The sequence below is a fragment of the Miniopterus schreibersii genome, assembly GCF_964146895.1.
Source record: "Miniopterus schreibersii genome assembly, chromosome: 15".
In the NCBI taxonomy this organism is placed as follows: domain Eukaryota; kingdom Metazoa; phylum Chordata; class Mammalia; order Chiroptera; family Miniopteridae; genus Miniopterus; species Miniopterus schreibersii.
The window spans coordinates 42,416,390-42,442,564 of record NC_138115.1 but is presented as its reverse complement, the minus strand read 5'-3'; the positions used below and the strand labels follow the sequence as shown (position 1 = coordinate 42,442,564).

At 41.4% G+C, this 26,175-nt stretch overlaps 1 protein-coding gene across 2 annotated transcripts in view; it reads left to right on the top strand.

Annotated features, from left to right (window-relative positions):
• The window catches only part of OSBPL10 (oxysterol binding protein like 10), a 182,170-nt gene that overhangs the window by 74,154 nt on the left and 81,841 nt on the right, over positions 1–26,175 (top strand). The window contains exon 4 of one of the 2 annotated variants that reach the window (XM_081159260.1): positions 22,111–22,302. The exons of the other annotated variant lie outside the window; for it this stretch is intronic. Within the exon in view, the coding sequence (XP_081015386.1) occupies positions 22,111–22,302 (192 nt within the window). The remainder of the gene's footprint in view (positions 1–22,110; positions 22,303–26,175) is intronic. 2 annotated transcript variants of the gene reach the window in all.

The window sequence follows — 26,175 nt, the reverse complement described above, 5'->3', positions numbered from 1 at the left end:
GTCAGCACAGAAAGTTCTGTTTGGCAGTGCTGATAAAGCTTCAGTTACTACTTTATGGTTTCTGAGAAGAATTTACCAGTGTCTAGTTTTATCTCTTCTTGCACTATGGACAGGTTTTTTTTTTTTTCCTTTTAAATCTAAAACCCTTCTGTCCTACTCCATCCCTTCCTTCCTATCAGGGGCTCTGGCCCGCCCTATGGCCTTGGCATTAAATACCTTGATCACTCTCACTTCTCTGGTTGCCTCATCTGTGCAACAGGGATGTTGACCTTAGTTGGCTGAAGGCAGGAACTGGTTGTTCTCTGGTAGTCAGAATCTGCACCATCCTCACTGCACTGCAGCTGTTTGTCAAGGAAACATCTAGTCTGAGCTTTTGTGAGGAGCAGAGGGGCGAGGGAAGGCTGCCGATGGTGCTACTCCCTGGCTCCAACAACCTTTCATAGCACCCGACTTCCTAAGTCGAGGCCCAAGACTTGACTTTGGCATTGAGTGCCCATCACATTTTAGGCCCAGTTTCCCTGCCTCCACCTCCCACCTCCCACCTCCCACCTCTCTGCACTCAGCGTCCTAGACGAGCAGTTCCCTAGGTACACTGTGTACTTTCACTTCCATGCTCTTTCCTCTGCTGGGAATGCCTTTCCCTCTGTGCAGCACACAGCCACGTGGTCTTCAAGGCTCCTGTACCTCTGTGATCCTTCCTGACCTGCCTGGTCAGACTGGATCTTCTCTCTTTTGTGTTCCCATTGATACCAGTACCCACCTGTATTACAGCGCTTCTCATGGGGGGCGGGGGCGGGACGCATGCGTCAGCCCTCTTGGTTGACTGTGTCCTCAACACCCAGGACTGCAGGGAAAATGGTTGAGTCCTCCAGACCTGCCACTGCGTGACAAGCGGTGGTCGATGTAAACCACTTAGTGCATTTGACTCGATCAGTAAATGTCAACCCTGCTTGTGCCTTCCTCACTGCTCCCCAATATTAGTATGAGTAACAGTAGTTTATCAATAATAGTAGTGGCGTTGGATTTGGATTCCTTAAGAAACTATATCGAAGCTATCATTTTATTTTCCTAGAATATTATTGTATGTTGTTTAGCTCAAGTATTTGAGAATCCTATTTATATAGCAAGAGCTATTCGCTTCCTGTGAAAATCAGGATTAACTTCAAATTATGTCTTCACTTTTTGTGTTTTTTTTTTTTAAGAAGGAAATGAGGAAAAGGGACACATTTTGGGGAACAGAAAATAGTAATAAACAGCATCTATCAACACATTGATATGTGGCAGTTACTAAGAAAAGTACTTTTCTTGGGTTATCTTACAGGTATTGCCGTTAGCACATTATAGGTGAGAACACATAGGCACAGGCGTGATTAGTAATACACCTGCTCACAGTCGCATAGCTAGTGAGAGGCTGCCTGTTTTTAAAAACACGAGATATAATTGGACGTGCCATAAAATTTACCCTTTTCAAGTATACAGTTCAATGGTTTTAGTGTATTTATGAAGTTGTCTCATTCTAGAATATTTTGTCACCCCCAAAAGAAACCCCCTATGATCATTAGTCACTCCTCATTATCTACCCACACCCTTCCCCAGCCCCCGACAACCACAGACCACTGTCTCCATGGCTTTGCCTGGTCTGGATATTTTATGTAAATGGAATCACTCACTATGTGGTCTTCTGTGTCTGATTTTCTTCACTTAGCATAAGGTTTTCAAGCTTCTTCCATGTTGTAGCGTGAATCAAGACTTTATTCCTTTTTGTGCCTGAATAGTATTCCATTGTATGGATGTGCCATAGTTTTTATTTTTTAATTTTTTCCCTTTTTATTGAATTTATTGGGATGACGGTGGTTAACAAAATTATACAGGTTTCAGGTGCACAGTTCCACAGCACATCATCTGTACACTGTCTTGTGTGTTCACCACCTCAAGTCAAGTCTCTGTTTATCACCATTTAGCCCCCCATCCGCTCCTCCAACTCCCCCCACATTTCCCCCGGCAATCCCCACACTGTTGTCCGCATTCTTTCAGAAGAGAATTTTTTTTTTTTACCTATTTAAATAATCAGACTTTAAAATTGATGAAAAGTTTGAAGAAAAAGAAAGACAGGCAAGGTATGCCGTTGTGGAACCAACCAACGAGTTAAAACAACACACACACACAGACACACACAATCTTTGGAAGGACACACAGGGCATAGTTTGCCTTGGGAGGGAAGGCGGAATTGGGGATTTAGTGTTGAAAGAAAGGAGCAATTTAGTTATACCCTTTGATACTATCTAAAATTTTCACAGTGTGCATTGTTTGATTATATATATATAAAAAATAAACTGTAGTTACTCAAATGGTTAAAATTTAAACTTGTAAATTATTTTTAAGTGGCACTGAGGTTGCTCGGCTGCCTTCTGTGCTCTCTTGGGCCACTGTCGACTTGGTCCTTAATCTGCAGGCAGAAGCTCTTCCCCGGCGGTCACTGATTAATCTGCTTCTCGTTATATTCTTAACTCGAAAGTCTTAAAACCAAATGTCCTTGAAGATACTTGATAATTCCAAATTCCTGCCAGTTCAGATTAGGCTTCTATGCTTATTGCTCAGGATTGATTTCACTTGATATGGTTTGAAGTGTGTCAAGTTTAATGCTCTTTGTGGGAAATGCTGCATTTCTCCCCTTTATTTGAATGAAACAGCGATTAATGATGAAGGTGGAGAGGCCTCTTCCAGAGCTGAAGCCCCGGGCATTGGGGCGGTTGGCTGGCAGTAGAGTTAGCGCCCACCTGGGCCCTGGGTCCTGCGAGCAGAACTCCTCCGTCTGTGGCCACAGCGATCGTGAATGACTCTGGAGGTGGCAGGGGTTAAATGCTGCCCACACTTTTAGAAATCTCAAAAAATTGTGTCTCAAAAAATTCAACTTGTACCTTTCACTGTTACATCTGCTACATAATATATCAGCCTGATTTAGTATTTTAAAAATGTTTTCTTTCCCCAAAGTGTTGGGTAAAAAGCAAGATGAACCACATCTCGCACTGAGACCCTGAGGATATAAAGCGCCCCGGGTTGAAAAGCAGAGCATCGTGGGGGTACTGTCTGTTTTCCTAAGTGGCAAGTCTTGGGGGGAAATAGAAAACGATGGTTTTAAGCTTGATTAACTTCAAGTAGGTAAAGTTGGACACGCTCATCTGAGGATTTACTTCCCCTTGGCTCTCTCGTCCTGTTTTCTGCTGTAACGTCTTTACTTTGGTGTTGTAGTAAGCTCAGTGCCATTTTTCTTCCAGAATTTTTCACAGATAATTACCTTTTGGCACCTTAAAATTAAGTGTAAAACATCCGCTTCCTAAACACACCATCAAATTAGGTAAATAAAACACAATTTAAGAACAGCTTTTATTAAAACAATAAAGTTTGGGGACTTTTTATTGTCTTAATAAAGTGCAACAATTATATATAACTTCTCAAGCATAATTTTAATGTTAGGCTGCCTGCCTTGCCCCAAAGGCAAGTATTAGTGCTACTTAGGATGATGATCTTAGGCAAGGGGACCTTCAGATTAAAAAATACATATATTTAATGGGGAAAAGGGCGCAGTTTTGATGCAGTCGAACTAATTTGTTCCACCATTTACCTGTACTTAAATAGGGCTTTGTACTAGAATCAATAGTTTAGCTGCTGTTTCTGTCTAGAATATTAGTGTATGATTTAAAATTTTTTAAAATTTTTTATTTTTATTTTTTTTTAAATTTTTAAAAAAAAAATCCTTACCTGAGGGTATGTTTTTATATATAGAGAGAGGATGAGAGAGAGAGAGAGAAACATTGATGGGCTGCCTCCTGCATGCGCCCCCAACCGGGGATCGAACCCACAACCTAGGTGTGTGCCCTGACAGGGAACTGACCCCGCTGCCTTTTGGTGTGCGGGACAATATTCCAACCAAGTGAGCCACTCGGCCAGGGATGGTGGATGATTTTATATTGATAAACCTCTGTAAAAAGTTTTGATTTGAGGCAGGACAGACAAGTCTAATTCTGAGGATGTGTTCTGCACCCAGCATCACCGTAGACATGTATGAGTGAACAGATAAGACAGAGAGAATCCAGGCATGTCGTTGGTGTCAGCTGTTCAGAGTGGGCTTGTCTGGTCCCTGTTTTGCTGACTTTGGGAGAACATCTTAGAAGGTCAGCTTGGGAAGAGTGTTCAGCCAATACTGAATGCTTGCGCGTCGTGGTGTTCTGGCCCTGGGGACGTCAGCGTGGACCACGGAGAGTAGCCACGTGGAGCTTACACTTCTGTGGGGGAGCCAGTCAGCAAGCAGACATGGACTACGCCAGGTAGGGGCGAATTCTATGAAGAAAAGGAAAGCAAGGCCCAGGACTAGAAAACAACAGTGAGGGTTTTGAGGTTTTCCTACTCAAAAATGTATCCCATGTGCACTCTGTTCTTTAAAAATGTCAGTATCATAAAAGATTGAGAAGGCAGTGGAAATATTCCAGATTGAAATATTCCAGATTGAATGAGGCTAGAGACGTGACAACTAAATGCATCAATACCTGACCCTAAAACTGGGCCTGATTTTTGTATTGAAAAAATTAGAATATGGGCAGTGGATTAGATAAGGAAGTTGATAACTGTATTGTGATTATGTAAGAGAATATTCTTGTTTTTAGGAAAGATACACTGAAGTAGTTGATACTTGAGTTAAAAGGTCAGAATGTATATATAAACTTACCCTCAAATGGTTTAGGAAAAAATTTTAATATATAATTATATGTGTGTGTGTGTGTAGAGTGGGGAGAGAGAGAAGAGGGGAACAAATGATAAAACAAGTGGGGTACAATGTTAATAATTGGTGAAACTAAGTAAAAGGTGCACAGGTATTCTTTTATGCAACTTTCTATAAGTTGGAAATTATTTCCACATAAAAAGTTTTTTAAAAAAATCACATGTAGTCTAACACTTTTAAAAACAAGACCCTGTTTTTTTTTTTTAATGCATATATTTCTTGGGTGATATTTCTTACAAGTCATTTACATGTTAGTATAAATTTTAAGGTAAGTAAATTATTCACTTGCTCTTTTCTAGCTGAGACTAACCACCAAGGAACTCTGGTTTTCTGACAGTCAAAGAGAATTTGGGGAAAGGAGGCATTATAGGGTCACTGCAGTCAGGCTAACATGGGGAACTGGTTAGGATACTGGGTTTTGCAGAATAGAAAGGACAGTGTGTTACGGAAGATAGAGATTTTGAGAAGAAGGTTGGGGCAAGTCAGTGATTAACTGCTCCTGGGTTGAAGGTTGGCCTTTATGGTTGGGTAATCTCTCTAGCCCATTCTGTATGCTGTCTTTGGCATTTATCTTTTTTAAAAATCAAGTTTATGGAGGTATAATTTACCTATCATGGAAGAAGGTTGTGGATGGCATTATTGATATTTTTGGCCAGGTAGTCTTTGCTGTGAGGGGCTGTCCTGAGCACCGTGGCGTGTTTAGCAGCATCACTGCCTCTACCCACTAGATGCCAGTAGCATCCCCACCACCAGGTGTGACAGCCAAACAGGTCTTCTGATTTTGCCAAATGCTTCCTGGTGGGGACAAAATCATCCTGCCTTGAGAACTGCTGCCTCATATAATCCTCAACAACGGTTCTGTTCAGTAGGTATTATTTATGTCCATTGTACAGATGAAGAAACTGAGGCTCAGAAAGGTTAAATGGCCACGTGGCGAGCTAGGACATGCAGGGGTGAGACTTGAAGCCATCCCCATATGTTTGGCTCCTCGTCTGAGGCTCTTTTGTACCCCCAGCTGCTGGGAAATGGCTGCAGTGTGCAGGGCGAACCAAGGCCAACAGGGTTATTCTGCAGTGGAGCTTCTGCTCTTGGGAAAGGCCCTGCGCTCTTGCCAGGTGTGCGGCAGCCCATCCATCACGCCTCTGAGACTCCCGGGCATCTACCCCAGTGAAGGATGCCGCTGGGATGTGAGAGAGACTTTAGCAGGGAAGCAAGAAGGCTCTCTCGCAGTCCCGCTCCACCGGGCCAGCTTGGGAGGTTCCCAGTCCCAGCCACGGAATGAAAGGGACCCCAGACTCTGCAGCCTGTGCCAGGATTCTGCACGTGTCTGAGAAGAGCTGGGTGGCACCTCTGGCATGTGTTAGTGCTGAGGAAGCAAATCATATGTTCCTGATGTTTTATTTTCCCCCATGCTCTGCTGCGCTGGCGGAGTGGAGAAGAGACGAGAGGGAAGGTTCGCTTGAGGCGAAGCTTGACAGCCTGTGAGCTGTGCTGGGCGAGGCATCGCTGGCAGGGTCTGGCCGCACCTTCTGGCCACCCCATGGGCTGCAAGCACTCGGTCGCCGTGAGGACCCACAGCAGTGCCTCCTCCTGCCTCGGCCCACTGTGGGCGGATGCGGACAGAGGTTCCTGCCGGCTCCCCCACTCCTGGTCGGCGAAGGTAAATGGGGCCCCGGGAACTGGGGAGTGCGATTGAAGGGGTGCTTCACTCTTGAGCTCTCCTTGTCTCTTTGAGGAAGACTCACTTCTCCCTTGGGCAGTGTAGACTCACGGCCCCCAGTGCATCCGGGATTTTGGCACATCGTGAAGCCATAAATATCCTCTCCCCCAGTGGGATGCGTAGGATAGACTGGCCAAACTGGATGCAGACGATCTCTCTTTGGAAGCTGATGTTTGAAATACAAAAGAATATTATAAATGTTGATTGACTTTGAAATGGAAAAAAAAAAAATCCCTGTCTTTTCTCTTAGGAAGTCTTACTGCAAAGTTAGATACTGACCTCAGCCAACAGCTTTGATTTGCTGGCTTTTGAAGCCAACCTCATTCCTCACCTGTTAGTGCTTTTCTCCATTTCAAACATCACATTATATGCAGACACAAACCGTGGGTGCAGTGCAGGACTGAGAGGGCACTTGAGTCTCCTGATGGTTCTACCTTTGGCCTTGACCTTGAGCTATTTGCTTTTTTGGCACCTCAGTTTCTTGTTCTCTAAAGTAGGTGGAACATTTCCCCTCCTGGGTTTCACAGAGATATTGCAAGATAAGCAAAAGCTACTTTTAGAGAGGCTTAATCAAAGTACCTATTAATATAATTATAATGATGACGAATAAAATAATTGGAGCTTTCTATGCTGAAGGTGTCAGGAGAGTGATCTGGGTGTCCTCTGCTGCTGACTTGTGTGTTTCTGTGGGAAGAGAAGGAAAAACATTTCTCTCTTGAACTTTTTTTTAAAGATTTGGAATTGATTTTTAGAGATAGAGGAAGGGAGAGGGAGAGAGAGAAACATTGATGTGAGAGCGACATCGATTGCCTGCCTCCTGGACGCCCCTGCCGGGGATGAGCCTGCAACCCAGTCATGGGCGCTGTCTGGAATTGAACCGGTGACCTCTGGGTGCTCAGAATGATGCCCAGCCAACTGAGTCACACCGGCCAGGGCTAAGCAGTTATTCTTCATTTCCCTTCTGAGCCCTTGGTAACCACCAATCTGCTTTCTGTTTCTGTGGTTTCACCTATTTTGGATATTTTATGTAAATGGAATCATAGAATATTTGACTTTTTGTGTTGACTTCTTTCATCCAGCATAATGCTTTTGAGTGTCAACCACAGCATAGCATATATGGGTCCTTCATTCCTTTTTATGGCTGAATAATGTTCCACTGTATGGATATATGACAGTTTGTTTACCCATCATTTGATGGCCAGTTGAGATGTTTCTACCTTCTGGCTCTTGTGAAGAGTGCTGGTATGAGTTTGTGTCCATGTATTGGTCTGAGTCCTCGATTTCAGCTCTTTTGGGTAAGGCGTTAATCTTGTTCCTTACTCTCTGGGATGTAAAATACTTACGTTGCGGCAGCCCACGTACATCACGGCAGCTCACGGTTGGAATCCGCACATTTTGCTTCCATAAAGCACTTCTCTGCTTTATATTGATTTTGGTCACGAGCTCAAAGATAATACATGGGTACTGTTTTCACCCAGAGAGGGTGATTGGTGCTTTGTTACAGGAATCCTAGTTCAGCATCTTACATGTACAGTGTGTAAAACATAAGATAAGAGCTCATCGGTCTTGTCACAGCTGCTCATGGGGTAGACAGTCTTTTCCTGCTCTGCCCGTCAGCCCATCTTCATTCCATAGCCCCAGGTCCCAGAGTCCCTGTCATTGCCTCAGCTGCCCGGTCTGCTCAGATACAGCATCTGCACTCGTGGTTGCTGCCTTTGTTTGGTTCAGAGTGGACGGTCCAGGGCTTCTAGTGACCCTGGAGCTGATATACATGCTACTGCTGTGAGCACTGGGCGTGTGTCCTGAAGATACCCCGCCACAAAGTCTTTAATCAGTTATGTTCTGCATACAGTGTCCAGACTGGACCCTTGTCTGGCAGTTTATCTCTGTATTCCTCAGTATAGTTCTTGAAAGATTTGAGGAGGAAGTGAAGTGTGATTGTTATGCCAACTTCAGTCTATAGAGAGTAAATCTGGGTGGGGGAGAAAAGGAGGGCCCGCAGATGTTACACATGAGGGATAAAAGCAAGCATACCATTGTGGTTGCTTCCTGGCGTCCTGTGAAACCACGTGCACCTGCTGTTTTAGGTAGGTTCTCGCAGAAAGTGGAGCCTGAGAGATGAAGGCTTGGATGCAGGACTGTGATCCTGGGGAAGTGGAGGGGGAAGACTAGGAAGAGTGAAATAATGGAAATTGCCGAAGGCACCCAAAAGGTGTGCTATTGTCCTGGTTATGCTGTGGGCGATTGGAGCAGACTCCCACCGGTCACCCTTGTAGGAACCATACAGAGTGTGCTTCAGAATTCTCCGCCCCATGTAAGATGATGTCGTTATTTATCCACTGGCTCCCCTGTCCCGTTGGTCAACGGTTGCCCCATGGGGGTGCTATCTCTTTCTTGCCTTTCTCGGTTTGCTCTGTATCTGTTTTGTACATGCTCTTCAAAGTTGGTTCCCATTGACTTTCCAAATTGGCTTCCATAGAACAGCCCCAGGTCGGAAAGCAGGAGGTAAATAGTGCAACCGAGGCCCGGCACTACCATCTGTGCAGCACTAGTTGCCTCAGCAACTGCTTGGTGGAGATGGGCAAAGGGGGGGAGTGGGGGACATCTGTAATAGTGTCGACAATGAAAAAGCAAAACACCAACAAAAACAGGTGGGTTGAGAGGATATGAGGCAGGACACGTGTTTCTGGCACATGAAATTTCTGTATTCCTCCCTCTCTTTTGGTAGCCACTGCTTCTCTTTATCTCTCAACATTTCAGGAATATCCAGAATTGATAGTATCCAATCATGGGGACTTTTCTCAGCCTGACTCCGTGTGAAGGTCATGTATTTGTCACCCTCCTCTTAACATCCCCCCCCCGCCCCCCGCCCCCTTCCGTTACCTGTTTTGATGGAATTAGTAGGTAGGCTGATCTGTTAGAGTTAACACCCTTAACTCTGTTAAAGCTGTAGGACTGCAATTAGATTGTAATAAGACCAAACACTCTTTGTAGAAAAAGGATAATTTGGACTCTTCAACAGGTGGTAGGGTCTCTGAAGACAGAGAGAAATGAGGAAAAATCGCTCATGTATTCTCATGCAGGGGACAATCAGAGTTTAATTTTCTACTTCATGTGCTCTGGCGTCTGTGACGACAGTAAGGTACTGACTCAGAAGCATTCCGAGGCCCAGCAGGTGCTATTTATTGTGTTTCTGTAACACCTGACAACTTTGCATGCCCATTGCCCTCGAGGATCAGACTCTCCTCCTCAGGGTGCCCGGAGGATTAGCACAGAGCTGACCTGTTAGACACCACGTCTCCTGTGATGAGCCGGGAGCTCTCGGCTGAGCCGGCGAGTCTACAGAAACTGCTCTCTTGTAGCTCACACATTGGAGAACAGGCCTCTCTACGGTTCTGTAACCTTATGGCTGAGAAAAATCCTCACTCACCAATTTTTAGATGTAGTCCCAAGGACCTCTCATGAAGTGTGGGTTTACTGGTAGGAATCCTGCATTTTCTTTCTTATAGAAAGCATATCTATAATGTATCGCCTCTCATCTCGTTTTGGTTTAAATCCTTCCAGGTTTCTATAAATGGTTTCTAGCTTTTTATAGTTATCGTTCCCACACGTAATTCAACAAGTTTTTAGCAGTTCACTTGTGTTGATACTTTTCAAGTCATGCAACTTAGTTTCATAAAGATGATTATTTTTCATATTTATGTATTTTTAATTTATTTAAATTACACAGTTAAAGTAATAAGCATGGCAGCATAAGCAGAGTAGGGACTAAATCCCGTTGGCTTTCGTAGACGTTTAGCTAAGTTGGGAGCAGAAGTGTGCAGGCATAGTCAGAGAGGCTCCAGCCCGTGAGAAACTGGCACCCCATGTGCGTGAGTCAGTGGGGGTTATGGAAAGAATGCAGAGTGGTGGGGAGTCCAGTTAGGTTAATTGAGATGTAGCTTTTTGGACTCTGCTACCTGATACCTTGAGATTGGGCAGTGCAAAAATCCTCACTTGTGAAATGCTCTATACCTCTTTGGGGCTGTTTCTAACGACTCCACTTACGTGCTTTCTGCATGGAAATGACCAGCACCCGTGGGAATTCTGCAGGCCTCCAGCTTGGCCAGATACTCATTTGATATGGTCCAGGTTCTGCCAATTTCAGTGGTTGGAACGACAGGGACCAAATTCTTAAACCACTTACACTTGTATTGGCTTCCTGCCTTAAGTTCTTTGGTAAAAATGGAGAGATCTGAGAATGAAGTTCTTTTCCTTGTGATCCAGAAATTTGTTGTAAGCAAAAAAAAGAAGAAAAAAAAAAAACCACAAAAAAAACTTGTTGGCTCTGTGTACTTGTCAAGCCCTGTGTCTGGATTCTGAAAAATCCAAGACACACAATCTAAATTCCTTTGAGCTTTAAATGTAAGCCTAGCTTAGTGCTTGCATAAGCTTGTGAACCTACAGTTTATTTCTGCTTCTGCAAGAAGTGCCCCAGGGAGAATTAGGGAGAGTTGTAGGAATATATCCATGTATGTGTTATATACACGTAAAAAAGACAGCAGCAAAGATGAAGGTAAATATCTACAGCATCTAAGGTTCTGGTCACATACAGCATTTTCAGGAAGATTTCCTAATTGGCTCATAGGCTTATAAGGTTTCTGCAGCTTCCAGTGGCTATCACCCCTCTTGTACCATTTACCCAGATCCCGTGAGTTATTAGCAGATCTTGCATTTCCGGCTTAACCTCGTCAGTAATACCAAGCTGGGAATAAGTAATTAGTGGGATTTAGTCCAGGGATCCTGGAGGATTCTGCGTGCAGCTGAGGCACGTTGACAATGGTGTGACTTAATTTTTTTAGTGTGAAGCTTATTGAAACAAGTAGGAGAGTCCTTTGAGCCTCATGCTTTTGTGCCCAAACATTAGGGAAGGAGATAATGATCTCTGGGTACTAATCGCTGCCTCTGTCAGAGATTAGTTATTGATTGTCAGAAAATCAGAAATGCTTCTTGAAATGGTCTTAGTATTGCATTGGGCCTCTCATCCCTATGGCTGGTTGGACCCTCTGGTAGGTGACAGAAGTTTAAACATAAAACAAGAGCCCTTTCCCTCCATGTTACAGAGCGATCATTTATAAAATTCCTTGCCACGTAGTCTCCTTTTGTTCCATGATTCATTTCTGGCATGAAATATCTCCTGGGTTGATGATATTGAGATGTGGGAAGAAATAGAGAGTGGAATAAATTCATGAAATGCCCATCTTCAGGGCAGCAGTAATACAATTTTACCGTGAAAATTATCCAATAGAGGTGATACATGCCATGTAGACATATGTAAATTGCATGCAAATGACAGTGTAATACCTGAATATGGCCCTGAGGGAAAAAGTTTATTGGAACCCATCGTCCTAATTGGCTTATTCTGAGTGTCTGAATCGGCCCGGGTGATACCAGGTACTCTGGCTTGCCTGGCAGTTGTCTGTAATTTCTAATTCAGGAGCTCATCTTTCTGGTCTGTTACCTTTCTGACCTCAACTGGACTGCTCTGTGCCTTGCTCACTTCCCCCCGGCCAGGCGGTCTTCCTTGCTCAAGAATATGTTCCCCAGATGTCAGCATGGCTTGCTGCTTTGCTTCATTCTGGTCTTTAAATCAGCTGCCACCTTCTCATGAGGCCTTCCTTGGCCATCTGTCTAAAATTGGAAAGCCCTCCCACCTTTATCTTTATATTGTTTATGTATGTTATTCCTGCTTTATATAATTTTATGTCATCTAAACTACTTTGTATTTTACTGATTTTTTTTTTTTTTTTTATCTCTTTGCTTCACCAGAATGCCACCTTCATGAGGGCAGGGATATTTGTCTGTTTTGTTCATTGTTATAGCTCAATTGCCTAGGGCAGTGCCTGGCACATAATAGATGCTCAAGAAATACTCGGATTTCTGAATAATGTGTGTTGGTTGCTTTTTGAACACTTTGTGTTTACTTATAGTTAAGAGTGGGTGGTATCATTTCCAGACTCTTCTGTCTCTTGGAGAGGAGATACTAATGAGTCATTGATGTTTTTAAAGTTAGACTTTCAAAGAAGGAACAATAGTTTAATCTTTAGTGGTTAAAATTGAGGTTGAGGGATTCATTGCTCTCTCAGTATTTATTATGTTCATAGCACTTGCAAGGTGAGCCCCTGTGTTAGGTTCCACAGGGTACACTGTGGCTAGTTAGACACAGTTCCTGGCCTGAGGATGGTCACAGGCTATGAGAGACAGCGCAGGGCATAGATAAATGCCTCATGGCTAGAACACATTAAGTGTTATGAGTGTGACCTGCATTTTTTCTTTAATATCTGTAGATATACTGTCTATCAGATATTGCTCCTATTATTACAGATAATTGATGAATAAAACACTTAAGTCAATGTATTTTAGCTCCATGTATTTTACCTTAATGAACTTATTAAAAGTACTTGAGAATTGGTATGCTGTATTGGACTTTGATATTAAAAAGTAATTGTCCCTCCTCAATTCCAACTAAGCTTTCAGTTGTGGTGGTCTGTAAGGTCTGTAAGAGTTGTGGTGACATTTTTGGAGCTCAGCTGAAGAGTGTGGATGAATCACCTCTAGCAAGGCAGTGCAGCGTAGTGGCTAAGAGCATAGCCCGTGGACTCGGGAGCCAGCTCGCGTGGACTTGAATCCCAGCTCCACTATCTACTAGCTGTGTGACCTGGGGAAATGTTGAATCTCTCTGTACCTTATTTGCCTTAGATGTGAAATGGAAATTATTAGTACCTACCTCATGGACTGATAAAGAGGGTTAAATTACTTAAGGTGTATACATAATACTTAAAACAGCTCACGGCACATAATATCATGTAAGTGTTAACTATTGTAAATGTATATACAGTATAATTAAAAGTTATTACCATCATTGTAGGATGAAGGCAAAGTCATCAGTCTAAACAAGGCTGTCTCTTTAAAAATGATATTTTAAAATTATTTTTTAATTGAATTCATTGGGGTGACATTGGTTCACAAAACCATACACATTTCAAGTGTACAACTCAACAAAATAAAAAATGGTTTTTAAAACTCTTTTTATGATTGTTTTCCTTTCTCTCCTGTTCCCATTTTCTTGTTCCTGTGAGCCTCACTTTCCTGAATATGTATGGGTTTTGTTCGCCTATGTTGTGTTTTAAATTTACGTAAGTGGTGTACTGTCCTGCAGCTGTGATTATTTTTTAAACTTGTCTAACTCAGCAGTATGTTTTAAGTTTGTCAGTGTTGTTGTAAGTACCCCTAAGTCATTACTTCGAACTGATGCGTGTATATTGTTTATTGTATGAATAATCTACATTTTATTTATACACACTCTCACTGATGTACACCTACATTGCCTAAAACTCCCCACCCTCATAGACAGTGAACATTCTTGCAGGTACAAGTGACTGAGCATATGTGTTGGGTACCTGCCCAGGAGAAGGCTTGAGTATCACAGGGAACATGCATGTGTATTTCACTAAATTCTGCTGGCTGTACCAGTCTACTCCCAGTAGCAATGCAGAAGATCCTAGTTCCTTTGTATCCTTGCTGTTTTACTTGGTGTTATTTTACACTTTGATTTTGGCAGATCTGGTGGGTGTAGAATCTCCTAGTTACTTTAAATTTGTGTTTCTCTGATTACCTTGAATATTTGGTAGTCATTCATGTTTCTCCTTCTGTATATTGCCTATTCTTATTTTTTGCCCATTTTTTATAGTGTTTTCAAACTTCTATTTGTAGGAGCTCCTTTTATATTCTGGATATTAATCTGTCTTCTTTCAGTCTCCAGCATTTGTTAATTTTGTCTAAAGTGTCCTTATTGAATAGAAACCCTTATTTACAATGTAAATCCATCAAATGATCAACTTGTGATTTGTGTTGTTGGCCTTTTAAAGAAATGCTTTGCTATATACAGAGTTACATAGATATTCTACATTTCCTTTTGTTAGCTTTGTAGTTTAACTTTTTACATTTTGACTTTTATGCTGTGAGGTACAGAGCCAGCTATATTTTTGCTTTTCCCAATATTAATTTTTTTCTCCACTGGCTTATGGTGCTGCCTCCGGAATATACCAAGTTCTCATATCTACATAAATGTTTTTATGCCCCTTTCCCCTAGCTTTTTCCAGTGGGTTGTTCCTGCATGAATACCATATAATCATCATAGCTTTGTTAATATTTGTATCTGGTGGTAGGATGAGTCCTTCTTTCTCAAAATTAATTTGGCTCTTCACGAATCTTTGTTTTTCCATTCATATATTAGAATAAATTTGTTGAGTTCTCAAAAATTCCTGTTGCCGCTTTTATTAGGATAATTATAAAGTAACTTGGGGGAATGACATCTTTACCATAGTAAGATGTCCCATTCATTACTCTGATTTGTCTATTTTCATTTTCTCAGTTCCTCATTAAACAAATCTACTTCACAAAGCTCTTATGTAGTTCTTAGTGGATCAATACCTCTACATCATAGTTTTTGTTTGCTGTTGTGAATATCTTATTTTCTACTTTATTTCCTAATTGGTTATTGTTGATACAGAAGAATGCTGTTGAATTTTCTAAGTTCATATATCTGGCAGTTTTGCTGGACTTGTTAGTTGTCTTTTCTTTTTTGTAAAATGATCACATGTACACTCAATGACATTTTCATTTCTTCCCTTTCTGTCTTCTCTAGCTCTTTTTTCTTACCCTGTTTTCTTTATAAAGTTAAAAACAATGAAGCTAAAATTTCTATATTAATTATGGTGGTTACTGTAGGTTTTTGGTATATAACTGAGTTAAGGAAGCTTCTTTCTAGTTCTTGTTTTCAGATTTTTTTTTTCCTGTTAAAATGGCAGTTTGACATTAAAAGGTCTTTGTTTTATATTGTTTACAAACAACATATATAAAATAAAATTATTTTCTTTGAGGATTTGCAGTTCCAAGAGAATATGGTACACAGTTATCCTGCTTTCAAAGAAGTGTTGTGTGTATATTTTTGTGATAATATTTTTGTGGGTTGAAGTTTTGGGTCAGGGGAAAGGTAAAAGTATATAGCAGATATCAGCTTTCCTCCTTTCTAGCAAATATTTTAATGTCTACATTGTGTTAGACACTGTTTTAAATGACTAGGTCTTCATTCAATTGAGAAGGGCCACCTGGAGGGGCTGACTCTTGAATCAGGCTTTCTTAGTTGAATCTTGAGTGAAATTTGTAATTTGGGTCCTACTTTTGTATGTTTTATTTTACCTTTTTGAGGCTGTAGTTTTTAGATCTGTAAAAGGAGAGGGCTAGACTTGAGGTTCCTTCTAGCTCTAAAATTTTCTATTGCCACAGCATGAGAAATGGAGGATTGGGCTTGGTTGGTAGAAAGAGGCAATCTTTACACTCTCAGAATAAAGCATAGAAAAGGAATCTTGGTACTTGGAATTGCAAGATCCCAAACAAAGGATGCAGGTGGAAGGTGAAAAAGCTGAGAGTGTGGATCTAGAAGATGAAGAAGGCTGGAAGAAGTGGGAAAGAAAGGGGTGGCCTGTGGTAAGGGGGCTGCATGCATGAGACCAACACTGTAAGTCCATTTGAGACCTTTAAGCTTGGCCTAGACAGAGGCTGGGCCAGAGTATGGGTTAGGAATTCTGGAGTGGTTGGATAAGCTGTTAGAGAAGAGTCAGCAGAACTTATTTGGCAGCTGAAGATGTTGGAAGAAAAGGCAAGCCAAAGATGTTAAATCTTTTTTTCCTTTGTTTTCAGGAAATGGAAAGAATATGCATTTGCTTGCGCTGATCTGGCATTTGCGTGTATAATCATGGTTTCGGGATGGTATGTTTAGAAGCAGGCTAGAGATTGCCTCTCTGGGGAAAACCACTATTTTTTCTTTGCACACATGTTTGCACACATTGGGAGGGGTGTGTATTTTAAGAGGTTATTGATATAAAGTTATTAGAAAAGGTTTAAGATATATTGAAGATTTGCAGATGACAAAGAAAGAAATTCTTCGGGCTGGGTAACTTAAAGTTGAAACTCCTATTTCTGCAAGAGCACGGAATTTGGACAAGTAGAGAGAGCTAAGTGTAATTTTGAAAGTTAATCGTGGAAATGACTTGGGAAAATGTTCCAGTTTTAAAATTTTTATTTCTGCTATAGGTCTGTTTTAAGCTTGAGATAACTGGATATTAAAAATCAACACCAAGCAAACAAACAAAAAGCATTCCAATGAAAAAGTCCAGATGAAGCTGTTTAAGCAAAACAGTAGAATGGATTCACTGAAAAATTTCTCCGCATTTTCTTCAGATGTTGACTACCAGGAAAACAGAACTCTGAATAATTTTAAGGCACTGAATATACTATTTAAAAAATTGTTGTTATGCCTTCCCTTTTTTGTTGATTTTGAGGTATGTTTACTTTTGGAAGAAAAGAAATAAATCACAATTTTTGTGCTTAGCTTTCACATATTTAGAAATGGTACATTAATTTTTTTCTTAGAGGAAGAGAGAAAGAATATAATGAAATGGTTTGAGTTGGTTAAACTTATTTTTCACAATAAATAACCAAGCTGGTTTGATTTTCTTGCCTCCCTTGGGCTGTTTTCTTCTGAAATGCAGTGTCTTTTTTCTCCTTCACTGTGAAAGAATTCAAGGAAGTGAAGAAAACATGCTCCAAATTAAATGTCATATGAATGCTGTTATAATTAATTGGCCCTCAGTAATTTTTCCTATTAGTAAAATTTTGTACAGTAGAAGTGGTTGCCACAATGTATAGTTAAGATATTTTCCCCTTTCTTTTCAGCTCTTTAATTTGAGCTTCAGCAAGTCTATTATAAACTTTAGATACATGTTTTAAGCGATTTTTAGGGCCAACTAATTATTTTTTCAATTTGGGGTTTGGTATTTTGTTCTCAAATATTAATGGGAAATTGCCCATCACTTGCTTAAAGTGGTCCTTTATCTTTGGTACCCAGCACTGGAATAATCTACAGGCACTTAGCGTTCTACAACAGGTGGGCTTTTGAAAATGTGAATTCATATTTTAAATGTACCTTTTCTCTGAAGCAAACTTTTTAATAATTAGAATGATTACTTTGACTTTACCTCTAAAAAAAAAAGTGAAGGAAGTAGTCAAGTTATGTCTTCTTAGGGCACTGTTGGCAAAAACAGCCTTTAAGTCCGTACAGCGTTTGACTCTGGGACTACTTACCCTTGCACTACCCTGGTGCCGAGAGGCCTCATTTTTATGAATTTCTGAATGATGATGATGACATTCACTGCACGCTGACTGAGTGGCATATGTTTACCAATCTCTTCTCATTGCATTCTCTAACAACCCGACGAAGTGGTAACATTGAAATGAAAACACCACATTACCTCCCTAGGCTACACAGCTCATGAGTGGTAGAGTCCAAATTTGACCCCAGGCCCCCGAGTTTAGCATTGGGGCCCCTGACCGCTCCCCCACACTGCCCTGTAGGCTGAGATCTTCTTGCTGTTTTCCTAGACAGCGGAACGCGGTGGAGGCCTCCGGGTAGTCCAGTGGATTCTGCTCTAAGCCCCCAGACTAGACTCTCCCTCCAGCTCATGCTGTGATGTCCCTGGCTCGATGTTCTCTTTCTAGTACTTGCTCTCCCTTTCTTTCCAGTCACACCTTTTCTTCATGCCAGTTTTGGCCAGTAAATACTATGTGTGTGTCTGTGTGAGTGTGTGTCTTCCTTGAAACCTTTGGGAATTTATGAGTCCAGTGAACGTAGGGACAATGCACGAGGCTGGCAAACATCCTGAGACCCGGTCGCATGCTGAATGCCTGGGTGGGATCTGAGCGGCAGCCCTTTGTCCCGCTCCCTCGTTGTCTGAGCAGGCCGGGGCGGGCCGACGGGGAGACACGAGGGCTGACCTCCCAGGGAAAGGGTGAGTCTCACTGCCGAACAGAACGGTTACCCTTGATCAGAATTTTCCGCAGATGGCATACTTGGCATTTCTAGTCGCCCCCTACAAATATCGAAGTAAATATTTGGAGCAAAAACCTGCCATGTTGTTCCTCAAACGCTGATAATACTTTATTTTAAATTAATAGCAAGAATGAGTGTGTTTGACATTTAAGCACAGAACCTGGAAATTTTATACAGGTTGTGTTTGGGAAAGACCCCACTCGTTTATAGCGGTGGCAGTTTGCTGCCATCTCTCTATTTGTCCCAGTGTCTCGTGACCTATGGGATTTGCCAAGGGTGGGACTCTGTTGCTCATTTAACCCGGGGAGGAGGTCTGCGTGTGAATTAAACTGCGAGAACCCCACAGTTAATGGCAAATTACAAGTTTTTCAACTCAAATTTACTGCTTGTGAATCCAAATGACAGCCGTTAAATAATGATCATGGAGTTAGATGTCCACAGTGGAACAATTTGGCTCCTGGGTGAATTTCTTGATTTATTGCCACTTACCGTGATATTGTTCCAAGCGAAGGCGCCCGTTGCCACAGCTCTCCTCGTCTCTAATTTCTGATGGCTCTCGTTCTACTCAGAATCTGGAAGCATTTCCCCCTCTCCAATCTTGTGATTTAATTGCTGACCATACAGGTTCTCCAGTAAGTATTTAATTATATTTTGGGCTTCATCAGCACTTTGATTCCATAAAAAATAAAGAGCAGGTCAGTCACTGCTTATGATTTTGCATTAAGTGACTTTTTAATATTTTAAAAATCAGCAAGGTCTCCATCGATCAAGCATTAAGTGATGTAAAGAAAGAAAGAAACTTCGGCCACACAGCTCCCACACGCCAGGCACTGTGCTAAGCATTTTACCTGCATGATCTAATTTAATATTCATGGTGGCTTTTAAGGCTCAATATTATCATTCCTGTTTTAAAGATTAGGAAATTGATGCTTAATAAGAAGGCTTGAATAACTCTCGTGAGGTCACACAGCTAGGAGCTGGGGGAGTGAAACTTGTCTGTCTGGCTTCAGTGAAAAATCTGCCTTTTCTCAGGCTGGAATGAGCCCCCCGAACAATCAAAATGTATCTTAGTAGACTCTTAATGCTTTGGCAAATGTACTGTCATTAAAGGATTAAAAAAAAAATAGCTTCTTTCCCCCTCCACACTTCAAGTGAAAAGACTGAGGCCAAAAGTAGATGATTGCTGTATTTTCTTGTAATCAAGGTTTATGTAACTCTTGGACCACAGATTTCTCCAGTTACCTAACGTTATTTAAAAGCAATGCACTACTTTCCAACTTTATCTGTATTCCTATTAATTATATTCAAATCCAGACCCAGAGAACCTTTACAAGCTACTGTGGCATTGCAGGGTGTACTGTAAAATTCTGATTTTGACCCTGGCTCCCACCCTGCTCCTCAACCTTTTGGAGATTTGTAAAGTTGCAGGCTATTAACATTTAACAATTTTTAGAGCTGTGACTGTTACCCAAGGAGGGGAGCTAAGAATGCTTTGAATGTCCTGACTGGGTCCTTGTACACTGCTGCTGTGTCTCTCTGTCTTTCCAAATCCTGCTCAGGCTTCGTGTCCTTCACATAGCCTTCTGTGATGAAGCCAACTCTCGTTGACCTTTCTCTTCCTCACTTCTCTGGCATTTTCTGGCTCTACGGCCAAATTAGCACCATGTATGCACTTCCTGTGTGTGTGTGTGTGTGTGTGTGTGTGTGTGTGTGTTTCTGTCTCAGTGTTTGTGTGTCTTATATATATATCCCTAGCAATACCATAAGCATCTATGGTGAAACATCTCATGTTTCTCCTTGTAGACACTCCCGTTGGCACATAGTAGGTATTCAGTAAATATCTGCTCATTGAAATACAAAACTGGCAGGAATCCAGCACATCATCTGCCTTTTCTCAAGTTGAAATGAGGTATAGGAGCGTTTAGAATGTAAATTTTATGTAGAATTAAAAAACTTTGGGTAGGTAATACATTCACATGGTTCAGAATGAAAGAATATAAAAATAAACTCTACAGTGAAAAATCTCCTGTTCTCTCTGCACCTACTCTGTCATTTCTCTGTTTCTCCACAGATAAGTGTCAGCTTTTTAAGTTGTGTGTGTATCCTTCTAGAGTATTTTTTTTGTATTTTAAACAGATGACAATAAAAATACTCATTTTTCCACATTTTGATGCAACTTTGCATACTGTATGTAGAGTAGTTGTGCACCTTGCTTTTTTTGCTTAACTATATAGTTTCAGATATTTTTTCCCCAACCACCTCAGAGACCTGTGTCATTATTCTGTTATACCTTGGTAGTGTCCCCCTGTGTAGTCGCACCATATTTCACTTAACCTGTCCCATACTGCTGGGCATTTGGTTCGTTTCTTGTACGTTGCCATGAAACCCAATGGAGATATATGCCATTTCACTTGGGTGCAGGAGTATCGGAGCGTACAGTCCCACACAGGGCGTTGCTGGGTCACAGGGAGGTGCGACTGTAACTGCTACGGGTCCTGCCAGATTGACCTCATCACAGGTGGTTGCCGCCTTATGGTCCCACAAGCCCTGTCGTCCTGTCAACAGGCTGTGGACTCAAACTTTTGGATTTTTGCCAGTCTGATGAATGAAAGATGGTATCTAAATGTGGCTTAACTTTGCATTGATCTTATGAGTATAGTTGAACATGTTTTCATATGGCTTAAGGGCCATTTATCTTTTTTGTGAACTGTCTACACCTTGCCCTAGTTTAACCCTTTGCGGTCGTTTGTCTACTCTCAGCCACCAAAGCTTTTTTACCGTTCCGGTCGTATGTCTGCTCTCAGCCACCACAGCAAGGAACCGTACGAATCTTAACTCTGTTCATTCATGTATCAGTTCATAAATCTTGTTTACCCTTCATAATCTTGCATGTTATGTATCACTGCTCTTTCAATGGAAATTAATTCCGACCAGTACGACACCCAGGTCCAAATTTAATACGACCGCAAAGGGTTAAAAAGATTCATCTCCACTAAGTTGAGATGCCATCTTCACCATGTTCTAAGTTGTTATTTGGATTATATATTATCTTAGGATAAAATATAAGCTCAATACTAACAAATGAGGATTAATTGGTGGATGACTTTGTACATTCACTTATGCAGCAGACATTTATTAAGTGCTTAATAAATTAATCATTATGTGCCAGGTCTTGGGGATATAAAGATGAGTTTGAAAGAATACCTTAAGAAAGTAACTAGGCAATGGGTATAGTCTCATGCAGTGGAGTGAGAGCAGGGGAGAGACTGAGACAGACAGGGAGAAGCTTCACACAACAGAGGACGCTGAGCTGAGTCTTCAAGGTTCACCTGAAGTTTGTGGGCCAGGAGGGGAAGGACATTCTAGGAGGAGGAGCTAGTGAATGCAAAGGCGCAGATCCTGAGAGCCCGTGGTATTTGCGGGGACTCTCAGTAGCTCTTCATGGCCATGGTGTGGGGCAGGAGACACACTGGGGATGAGATCATAAGGCTAGTTAATGGAAATTGTCTCTTGGATGAGTGAGTGTGGGATTTGGGCATGTAGTGTTGTTGTACCTCCCTCATGCCTTCGTTTCTCTAAACAGGCGAAGGGGAGAAGTTAAGAGGCCCCAAATAAATGGAAGCCAACGCTTGGCTGTGCTCTGCAGGTTGGTTGTTGAGTTTTGACACCTGTTGCTCATTCTAGACTACTCCAAGCTCCCGAAGCCGAAGCCTCACTTTGCTCCCCCATGGAACACCCAATTCTGCGTCTCCCTGTAGCCAGAGACACCTCGGTGTGGGGGCCCCCGGTGTTGTCACAGTCACGCATCACAAGTCGCCTGCAGCTGCCCGAAGAGCCAAGAGTCAGTACTCCGGCCAGCTTCACGAAGTCAGAGAGGTAGGCTTTGCTCTCCTACGAGGTTAAGTGGTCCATGGGAGTTGAGGGCTGTGACTGTTTCTCTGCCAACTTCTCTTCCTTCATACCATCTCGATGACAGAGAGAGAGAGGACCAGCAGCAAATGTCTCATCCACACAGCCATGACAGCCCCTCCTGGTTTAAAAAAAGTATTTCTGTGTTTCTTAGGTTAAGTGAGCTGTTAGAAGGCTTCAGTCGGGGCTCAGAAGGCAGAGAAAGCAAGCCCGCAGAAACATGGATGTAAGCAGAAGTACAGTCCAAGTCCCCATGATCATAGCAGAGAATAGATAGTACAGAGTAATGGGCAGTCAGGAAATAATTAAGGGTGTTTTGAAACTCAGGAGGAGTTAGGGCTAAAGCTGATTTCCCCTCTTTTCTGCCTTTCTTCCCTCTATGAAGTTCTCGCCTCCTCGTTACTGTCACAGACGCACTCCAGGGGCGGGGAGGGTTGGGTAGCGTAAAGAACATTGTCCTTGGAATCAGAAGACTCCGTTGTTTGAGAGCAAATCTTTTAACAGCTTTGAACCTGAGTTTCTGCATCTGTAAAATGGGGATAAGACAGTCTATACCAACCTCTCATGGGAGATTCAAGGCTCACTTGTGATGATGCACAGGAAATCCCTCCAACTGGAAGTGCCTTGTGAACACAGGTTGGGGTGTGTTTTGTCATACTTTGATACACTGGGAAGTCATCAGTTTGGGGATCCCAGATCCTCAGGATTCACATCACTTTGCAACTATGGTTAAGAACAGACTGTATAAAAGAAGTGATATTGGTAGTGGTTGCCTAACTTCTGTTGAGTGCTGAGGCACCAGCCTGTCCTCTTAGAGAAGTAGCCTGTCCCCTGTGTGAAGAAGGTGACCGGGAATAGCATCTTGCTGCTGCTGGAGTCAGCCTGCATCGTATTTTTCAAATGTCACGAGCCAAGTAGGGTTGAATCAGCTGACTACCTTCATCTGATTGCAGCCCAGGAAAGAAAATCTGAAATCTTCTGAATCAAATTTATAGATGCAAATAAAAGATGCTTATTTTTTCTTGGTAGATTTGCATGTGCACATGCCCTTTATTGCCTAATTAAGAAAAGGTGCAGTCATATGCTCCCGTTCAAGTAGACTCCCTGTTGTAAAAAAAAAAAAAGTGTTTGGCTCTGAGTTTACTTTTGCTACATTGGAGGATATGAGGAAGGTTGTGCATATGTATATATCACTTTTGGTTTTTCATAGCACCTTTCAAAAAATGGTATTATGGAAAAACTTTGAGTGAACACCAAGTAGAATAGAAAAATGGTACCCATCACCCAACTCAACACTTCCAACCTTCTGTTCTTGTTTTATCTATTTTCCCCACCAGTGTTTTTCGTTGTTGCTAGAGTATTTTAAGGAGATCTTAAATATTTTATCATTTTTAACATTGCCAGTAAATGCTTCAATATTTATCTAACGGGTAAAGACTTACAAAAAACTTAACCACAATACCATCAGGTCACTTTTATGTAAACCTCATTGCAGATATTTCTTGCAAGTACTTTAGAGACTTAAAACAAAAAGAAAAAGATTTGAAAGTTCTTGGTATTTGGAGAGTTCTTTTAACTCTATTATAATGAATCTCTGATAGATTTACTGTTATAGTGATGATAGGAGGCTTCTTACGTATGAAAAAAATGGGGTGCTTGTGTTTAGTGAGCAGGGGCCTTAGTAAAAGTTGAGGTACTTTAGCTTGATTTTTAGTAGCATTTGATTCGATATAATGCCAAAATCTTTTCCACCTGTTTTTTACAAAGCCTAGTTTTTAAAAGAATAAAAGTATGTTTTTTTTGTGTGTGTGTATATATAAAATGTTAATTATATAAAGTATGTAATACAAGTGTCTTTGCAAAAAAAGTCTAAAGATGAAAATCAGAATTACCCGTAATCCTCCCTTCCTTCAGATGACCACTGTTAATATTTCAGTGAATTCATTTCTGAGTTTTTTTTCTTCTGTATTAGTTACATATATAGATATGTAAAACATTATCTAGTATGATCTAAACTTTGTAAACAGTTACATATACGCTACTTTTTTGGGGGGGGGGTTCCTCCATTTTCCATCTGTTGGGCAGGGGGATTGTTGTAATTTCCCAGAGAGTCTCATTATATGAAAAATAATTAGGCAAAATGTTTCCATAGCCATTAATTTTTTTTGTACTCCCAGGCAATGGTATTTCTTTTCAGGTGATTGCTTTTGTCTATCGATGACCTTTCTTGCTGAAAATGAATTTTAAGTGAGCTTGTTGAGAAGTATGTAGAAACACTGGCGATCGAGAGAACTGAAAGAAGAGTTGGAAGTGTTCATTCTCACACGTCATGTCCAGCTTCACTCTGATTGGAAAAGGGTAGCTGTTTTGTGACATCTGTCATTTTATGATGGGGACAGTTCCACCTTGAGAACTGGCTGAGCAGATTTCATTCATACCAGAAGGTTCTGCAGTTTAAAAAGTATATTAATTTCAGAGTGCACAGGCCTCTGCTGTTGGATTCCTCTTATTTATCTGTAAAATAACGAAGAAAATGGAGTAGGCTTTTTCACCCAGCTGTACAGGGAAGATAAACTTAGGGCCACTGAAGCAATAGACAAAATCATCATACGCAAGACAGATGCGCCTGACTTGCTAAAGAATGAAAGAAAAATAGCCCGGCCAAAGGCAATCGAATACCTTTTAAATGGAATGCTGTAGCACAGGGAAAAATAATGGGACAATTGAAAAGATTAAATGGTTATCATCTAAAATATAAAGAATTGAGGTACCAAAGGTCAGTACCCGAAGTCCTCCTTAAATGTGGTTAGGAGGGGTGAGTATAGGGAACTGGAGGCTCAATATCTTTGTGAGAACGGGAGCGTATCCTCGCCAGCAATTCAAGAAAGAAAAAGTAATACTACTTTGTCTAAGATTACCAGAAATAATGATAGTCTGGTTTTGGTTGGGGTGTTAATAAGTGTTGGCAGTGTTGTACATTGTCTTTTTGCTACAGTCTGGTGATAAATCATAAGAGTTAAACACAAAACAAAGCTGTGTATTACCATTGACTCATAAATTCCCCATTGGGAACTAGATCCTGAGGAAATAACCCAAGAGGTTGGGGGTAGAAGCAAGAAAGTTCATTTGGGGAAAGCTATTCATATTACTAAATAGATCCAGTACAAAACCCATGGGAATGACTAAATAAATAATAATACACTTAGCCTGTGGATTTACTGTATATCAACAACATAAAAGTCCTGTCAGTATTATTACTGCACATTCCATTTCTGAAGCGCTCTAACGGCTAGAAACTGAATGGGTCCTTAAATCAGTAAGTTCAACCAACATGCCCGGCAATTCTACTAGGGCTAGAAGATGCAAAGATGAATGGCACAACTTTCAGCATAAAAATCCAGTGTCTGGCACATAGTAGGTGCTCAATTAATACCTGTAGAATGGAATCGCAGAGTGAGCAAGTTCCCAGTCTAGAGCAGTGCTGCCCAAGAGAGAAAGAATGCAAGCTACAAATGGCAGGCACATACACCATGTTTCATTTTCTACAGGCACATTTAAAAAGGTAAAAGAAGCAGGTGACATTAATTTTAATATATTTAATTTAACCCAACTTACAGAAAATATTTCCATTTCCACATGTAATGAGTATTATAAAACATTATTACCGAAACATTGTACCTTTTTTGCACTAAGTCAGAAATCAAGTATGCCTTTTACATCTACAAGACATCTCAACGCAGACTAGCACATTTTTAGAGCTCATGAGCCCCACGTAACACCCTAGTGGAGAGCACAGTTGTGAAACATTTCCATCATGGCAGCAGGTTCTACTGGGCAATG